The sequence below is a fragment of the Elephantulus edwardii genome, unplaced genomic scaffold (genome assembly GCF_000299155.1).
Source record: "Elephantulus edwardii isolate Elephantulus edwardi_28Jun2011 unplaced genomic scaffold, EleEdw1.0 scaffold00230, whole genome shotgun sequence".
NCBI classification, from domain to species: Eukaryota; Metazoa; Chordata; class Mammalia; order Macroscelidea; family Macroscelididae; genus Elephantulus; species Elephantulus edwardii.
Window position 1 is genome coordinate 632,197 of NW_006399980.1, and position 6,991 is coordinate 639,187.

The following is a 6,991-nucleotide window of genomic DNA, read 5'->3' on the forward strand; positions in this document are numbered from 1 at the left end:
ACAGTCTTTCATATATTTTTAAGACTAAGTTTAATTCTTAATTGCTATTTTTGTTAAACAAAAGCACAATCCTATATTGATCTTTGTCATAAATTTGTTTTACAAAAGTTTTGATTATATGTTGTTGTTATGTGCCGTCAAGTCACCTACAACTTATAACGACCCTATGTACAATAGCTCTGAATCCTGCCCTGTTTTGAGCCAGTTTCACTCAGACACACCTATCCTCATTATGCCAGTTACCATGTCAATCCATCTCATCCCGGGTCTTCCCCTCCTACACTGTCCCTCCACCTTTCCGAGCATGAAGTCCTTCTCCAAGGACTGATCCCTGCCTTTGCCCAAAGTATGTGCAACATAGCTTCAAAATCTTAGCCTAAAGAGAAACTTGGTTTCACTCTCACCAAGACAGTCCATGGTATGTTAAAGACTCTTCTCCAGAACCACAACTCAAAGGCAAATGAGAACACCTATTTTGAGATCCATATATCTATCTTTCTAAAGTCCTGAAGAGCAACGATGTCAGTCTGGAGACTAAGGTGTGCCTGATACAGGCCATGGTCTTTACAATCACTTGCTGTGCATCAGAGAGCTGGACAATGACCAGGGATGATAGAAGGAGAATTGATGCCTTTGAGCTGTGGTGTTGGAGAAGAGTGTTGAATATACCATGGACTACTAAAAGGACAAACAGGTTCATTCTGGAGAGGGTGAAGCTGGGCTGCTCCTTGGAGGCAAGAATTCTGAAGCTTTGTCTGACATACTTAGGACATGTTGCAAAGTGGGACCAGTCCTTGGAGAGGGATGTCATACTTGGGAGGGTAGAGGGACAGCACAGGAGAGGAAGACCCTCTATGAGATGGATTGATTCAGTGACTGGAGTAATGGGGGTAGGTGTGTCTGAGAGAATTAGATTGGCATGGGATAAAGCAGGGTTTAGAGCTGCTGTACATAGGGTCGCTATGAGTGGCAGGCGACTCGATGGCACATAACAACAACAACAATTCTATCTCAAGCACTTAGATACTATCTTTATCTATTTTTTCCTAATCTTGACAGCATTATTTTAAAGTTTGAGTCCCAGTAAAATTGAGAATCTTTCTGGCTGTATTTAATTTTTGCTTATGTAACTATTTTATAGTTCTTTTTCTTTCACATTTTTTATGTTTTGAGAAGATTCCCTCTTCCTGTGTTTGATTAGGCATTGTACGTAGTGTGGACTTTCTTTTAATGAAATAGATTCCCCCCCCCAATGAAGCACAGAAGCAATAATTTCCTTGTTAATAATTAGCTAAATATTTTGCACTGTGATTAAATAAAAACCAAAGCTGCAGTGGAACTGTTATTTTCTTTCTAACAGTGTCAATGCATAGCATAAAAATTTTATTTTCTCTAACACTCTGCTCTTTTTGAATTTTATTTCAGTGACAATGAAACAGTTAAAATGTACAGATTTTGTTATTTTCTTGTTTTTTTTGTCTGAATTTCTAACGCCACCCTCAAAGGCTCAAGATGTAGGTAAGATATTTTCTTGTATGGTAGCTAAAGAATGACTAAAATTGGGATGGTTTCTATCTTTAACCTTGGGGTTTCCTCCCCCCATTTAATTTTTACTTGCTTTTCCTCCCTATACCTAGTTTCTATATATTTGTCAGATATTCCGAAATAATCTTCTTAAAATTTTTATTATGGTGGTCGTATTACCCTCTGTGACCATATTAACAAATGACTAACGTATGTATTGTAGTAACAGTAAATATATAGTTAAATTTTAATTTTTCTTGTAATTTTGTGTATTAATTGTAAATCCCACTGGATAGAGAGGATCTGAGTACATGTAGAATTTCTTTCCTCCTTCAACTTGTAGTTGCTTTGTAGAAAAACATCTCCTACAAGCCTGGAAGAAGGGATGACTTAATTTTCTTATGAGAAATATTATAGTTCTTCTACGTGAAAAGATACTTGGAATTTTACCAGTCTTGAGAATATGGATTTTTGGAACTAGTCTGGCTTGAAAGGACACTTTTTGTCTGTTGAACAAAGGTTCTGCAAGCATCACAGTTGCAGTGAAGATGGCAATTTCATCTTACTCAACTTGGCGTCTCTGTAAGTGCCTGTTAGTGGGACGAGCCACAGGGCTTGTAGAAAAATAGATCTCATTGAGTTAATCATCTTTGCATCCTACAACTTGTTGCAAAATGGTGTTAATTTTGTTTCTTTAGTATCTTTAGGATGTCTTCATTTTTTCATATAAATAGGTCTTTCCCGGAGAGGGTGAAACCAGGCTGCTTCTTTGAGGCAAGGATTTTGAAGTATCGTCTCACATACTTTGGGCATATGGGACATTTCAGAGGGACGTCATGCTTGGGAAGGTGAAGGGACAGTTCAGGAGACGAATATCCTAGATTGACTCAGTGACTGGAGTAATGGAGGCAGATGTGTCAGAGACAATGAAATTGGCTCAAGATAGAGAAAAGTTCAGTGCTCTGTTGTACGTAGATAGAGTCACTATTAGTTGCAAATGACTCAAGTGCACATGACAACAACCACCACAATCCTTGTTGCAATTCAGATTTTCTTGATCTCACAGCAGATGGATTGCAAAAGATTTTTTTCATTATTTTCTACTTAATATCTATGGATATTTTCTATCCATTTATAAGACAAATAGTTATCAGGACTTTCTATTATTTGTCAGGTACCGTAGGGTGACAATGGAATATTAGCTATATCAGTACTTGGTTTCTGTTTTTGTAGGTAGGAATGGCCATATTACTACCCTACATAAACATTTTCAATGACTTTGCACAGCTTTTAATTGGAGCCCAACTTCCTTAACTTTATACTCAGTGCCAAGAATCTTTTTTTTTTTAATACTTCTTGTAATGTTTTTGTTGTTACGTGCCGTGGAATCGACTATGACTCATAGCAATTATAATAACAATGGTTCTGAAGCTTGCTTGCCCTTTATGGAGCCAACCTCACCATCTCTGACACCCTAACCCCATTGTCACAGTCACTGAGTTAATCCATGCCATCCATGGTCTTCCACTCTTTGTTGACCCTCCACCATTCCAAGCATGATTTCCTTCTCCATGGATTGGCCCCTTCCATTATTTCTCTTTATGATCTACTTACTCATCAAAATGAACTGTCTTTCCCCAAACAGAGAGAAAGATTTTTTTTTTGTATTTTGTATTTTTTTTTTTACTAAACACCTTTATTTATTTATTTATTTTTTGTATTTTGAACTTTTTCTGTATCTTTTGCCTTTTTTTGTCATCATTGTGATTTAAGTGGACGTTTACAAAGCATTTTGGGGATTTTCCCCTAATCAATAATTTATGCATATTTTGTTCCACAACATAAGTAATTGCATATTGTTTTTCCGTTCAGTTATCTTAATAAGTTTCCATTGTCTTAATGAAATTTTTACTCACCTCTTCCCTTCCCTGATAAAAATCTGCATGTAAAAAAATCTTTCTCTAACTTTTTATAGCAGTGGTCTTATACAGTATTTGTCATTGGTAACTGACTATATTATTTTGGAAAAATAATTTGCTTCATTCTTGGTCACAATATGCACAATCAACAATTTCCATGAGGGAGTCCAACGACATTGGTTAGAGTTCACAGTGTTACCGTTCTCTTTATCCCAACCCTTGTTTTTCTCTCACCATTGATTTAGTCTTATTGTCCTTTAAAGTTTTCATTTGTGTGTCATATTGACTGTTGACAGTTTGTACTCCTACAAATAACTCTTTATAAGAGGGCAATGCTCAAGGCAAACATTCTTTATTCATTTGACTGAGCAAAGTGTTTAGGTTAATCATGAGAGATACTTCTGGTTCAAGTTTTAAAGACAATTTCTGAACATGAGATTCAAAGATTCCCCCAGTGTTAATGGTACCAATATCTGGTAAGTCTGGTTCATGTATGAATTTTAAGTTCTCTTCCATTCACTCCCTCTCAGAATCCATCTATTGAGATGTTGGATTGAATGTTCAGCTGTGGTGGCTGTGCACTATCAATTTCCTCTGGACACTTCTGCATATATTTTTCTTCATTGTACTAATTTCCACACAGAAAGATCTGTTTTCTTTCCTGCTAGCTGCAATCTTATAATACATTCTTTCAGAATAAATTCAAATACCATTTCTACTACTTCTTTTTCCCCCCTTAGTCACTCACTTAGAAATCATAAAGCATCCCTGGCTTGTACTTTTGAGATCTTGTCAAATCAACTCCGATTCAAGGTTACCCTATGTATGTCAGAGAAGGATTATGTTTCACAGGTTCAATGGCTATTTTTTTTTTAATGTATCTTATCACCAGACTTATCCAAAGTTCCCTGGGTGAACTCAAACTTCTGATCTTTCTATTTGCAGCTGAGTTACTTTCAAACAGTTTTTATCATCCAGGTGCAGCATTCTATAATTAATCTCATTGGGATTGTTTTACAGTCATCTACTACTTGTGTATTTAAGAAGTTGAGATCCAGGATGGATGAACTCTTTAACTCCTTTGCCTCATAGTCTCCTTAATGATACTTTGCAAAAACAATTGACTCCACAGATGTAGTTTGTATGAGTAAATGTGAATCACTCTGACTAGTAATGCCCACTGGGAGAAAATCAACTGGTTTAGGCTAGTCCAGAGATCACTCAGTCTCTGTGTCTGGCTAGTACTGTAAACTACTGGAGGTCCTGTCAAATCATTTCACTATGTATCTGTGACTCTTTGTTATTTCTCTACTGATAAATTATTAAGTATAGGCCTCAACAAGGTGGATATCTGTGATTTTTGTGATGGAAGTAATAAAGAAAAATAGAAAATGTGATCAAGTTTTTATCATCAACTTTATTTTTGTTATACTTAGTTGACATATATCATGCTATGTATTTGGAAAATGTTAAAACACTAGGATATATAATTCCTAACTGCCCTTGCTTTTCAGATATTTCTCAAGTCACTCAGAAATTTATACTGGATAATGCTGAATATCTGTGAGTTGGATGAAACTATTTTTTTATGATGATGTTTATTGTACATATCTGATACATTAAAAATATTAAGGGTGATCAAATAAAATTTATTTAAATAGTAACCACATGGAAAATATATATAGTGATAGTAATTTCATTTACATGAGGAAATTGAGCTGTCATATGTAAAATGTGTAATCTACAAGCTTCTTGGATAATTATTTCCTCAAAGTTATTCAGCAAGTGGATGTTTCTATGTGTTTGTTTGTTTTTTTGTTTTGTTTTTTTTTACACAAATAGAACACCTGTAGATTATCACTATGTATTTTGTGGACTGTTGCAGCACCATTATTGCATCTGCTCAATATATTCAGGAAGCCACCTTTGAAGAAGTGGAAATGTTGACAAAAGAGATGCTAGAACTCAAAGATAAGTGCTTTGCTAATGCGACACTTCCAGAATGTACAACCTCAGCTGTAAGTAAATTGCATTTCATACATAGAAAGCTTATCAATACTGATTTTTCTGGATGGAAAAAAATGGAAAAATGTCTATGTATATTTTATTTTTCCAACTCTGCTATGTTAAAATAACATTTTCTGTAGGAAGGATACATAACTGAATTTTGATGTCCAGGAGGACTTGCCAATGTCTTTGCAGCCCATCAGATATAGATCCATGTACAGGAGGCAGCCAGTAACCCAGTAAAGTGCACAGAAGCAAAAGAGCTCTTAGTGCTTCTTTCATTTTGTCTTTTATCCTCATGTTCTCTTTACTCTTGGCCTCATCCATACAAAGTCACCAGCTCGAGCTTGGGAGGTCTAGTCAAGGGCTTCAATAGGAGAAAGATGAGTCATTTCCTCCAGGCTATTTACAAGAGGGACAGTTATGAGTTCCTCTCAACCTCGGCAGTGACTTAGCTTTTAGAAAATTACTATTAACAATCACCAATGGTTTCTCATTGCTGTTGATGGGAACTGACCCATAGCTGACCCTCCAGTGCATTTCTGAGCTTATAAATGTCAGAAGAGAAGGTTGTTCATCTTTCTTCCTTGGAGCCTATGATGGTGAATTAGAACTGCCAGCGAGGTACCATCTTTATGTAAGCAGCACAACTCCCTAAGGCCTACGGCCCTAGACTTTCCTATTATTTAATACGACTAAATAATTGACTAATAAACTAACACACTCTCTTTATCATGTGAAGATATTAGGAGAAAACAGATGTAGATGGCAAAGAAGTAGTAAGAGGTTAAGAATTCTGAGGACAAGACCAAGAAAGGGCTTCCACAACATTGAAAGATTGTCAGGGGTGTGGAAAAATAGTGGTAAAACTGCACTTTAATTATAAATAGTAAAGATTTGTACTATTTGTTCTTCATGTCCACTGTGTTGACTCAGAAGACAGAGAAAAATTAGGGTTTTACAATGTATTACATGTCCTTATCCTTTCTTGTCCAGGGTAACATTTTACAGGACAGTATATGTGCTAAGGAAGACCTGTCACAAAAATATAATTTATCACACTGCTGCAAGGAGATTGACCTAAAGCGAAGACTCTGTTTCCTCTATAATAAGAAAGCTGCTATAGGATTTATCCCACCTCTTCCTACTATGGATGTGGAAGCAAAATGTCAGGCCTATCAACAGAATAGAGATATTTTTATAAACAAGTAAGTTTAATTTTAGTACATAAATTATTTAATTGGAGAACTATTCTAAAACCAATCTTATTCCAAAGGAATGTGGCTGAGTTCATTGATAACATATTTAATATGTATTGTGCCTTGGATTCTGATCTCAGTGTTGAGGACATATAGATGGCCAGAATTACGGACTCTTATTTTCATATAGACCACACATTAATGATGTGTGGGAGAAGGATGAGCAACCTTCTCTCATGAGATTTGTTGTTGTTGCTGTTATGTGCCCCCCAATTTAATCCTTTCCAGGATGAATCTGTTTGTTTTTCTAGCAGTCCATGGTATTCTCAATACTCTTCTCCA

At 35.9% G+C, this 6,991-nt stretch overlaps 1 protein-coding gene across 1 annotated transcript in view; it reads left to right on the forward strand.

Moving 5' to 3' along the window:
* The first annotated feature begins 1,430 nt into the window (after positions 1-1,430).
* AFM (afamin) overlaps positions 1,431-6,991 on the forward strand; it is a 41,087-nt gene continuing 35,526 nt past the window's right edge. Inside the window, exons 1-4 of the mRNA XM_006898463.1 lie at positions 1,431-1,518; positions 4,958-5,006; positions 5,329-5,461; positions 6,447-6,658. Coding sequence (XP_006898525.1) covers positions 1,431-1,518; positions 4,958-5,006; positions 5,329-5,461; positions 6,447-6,658 — 482 coding nt within the window. The remainder of the gene's footprint in view (positions 1,519-4,957; positions 5,007-5,328; positions 5,462-6,446; positions 6,659-6,991) is intronic.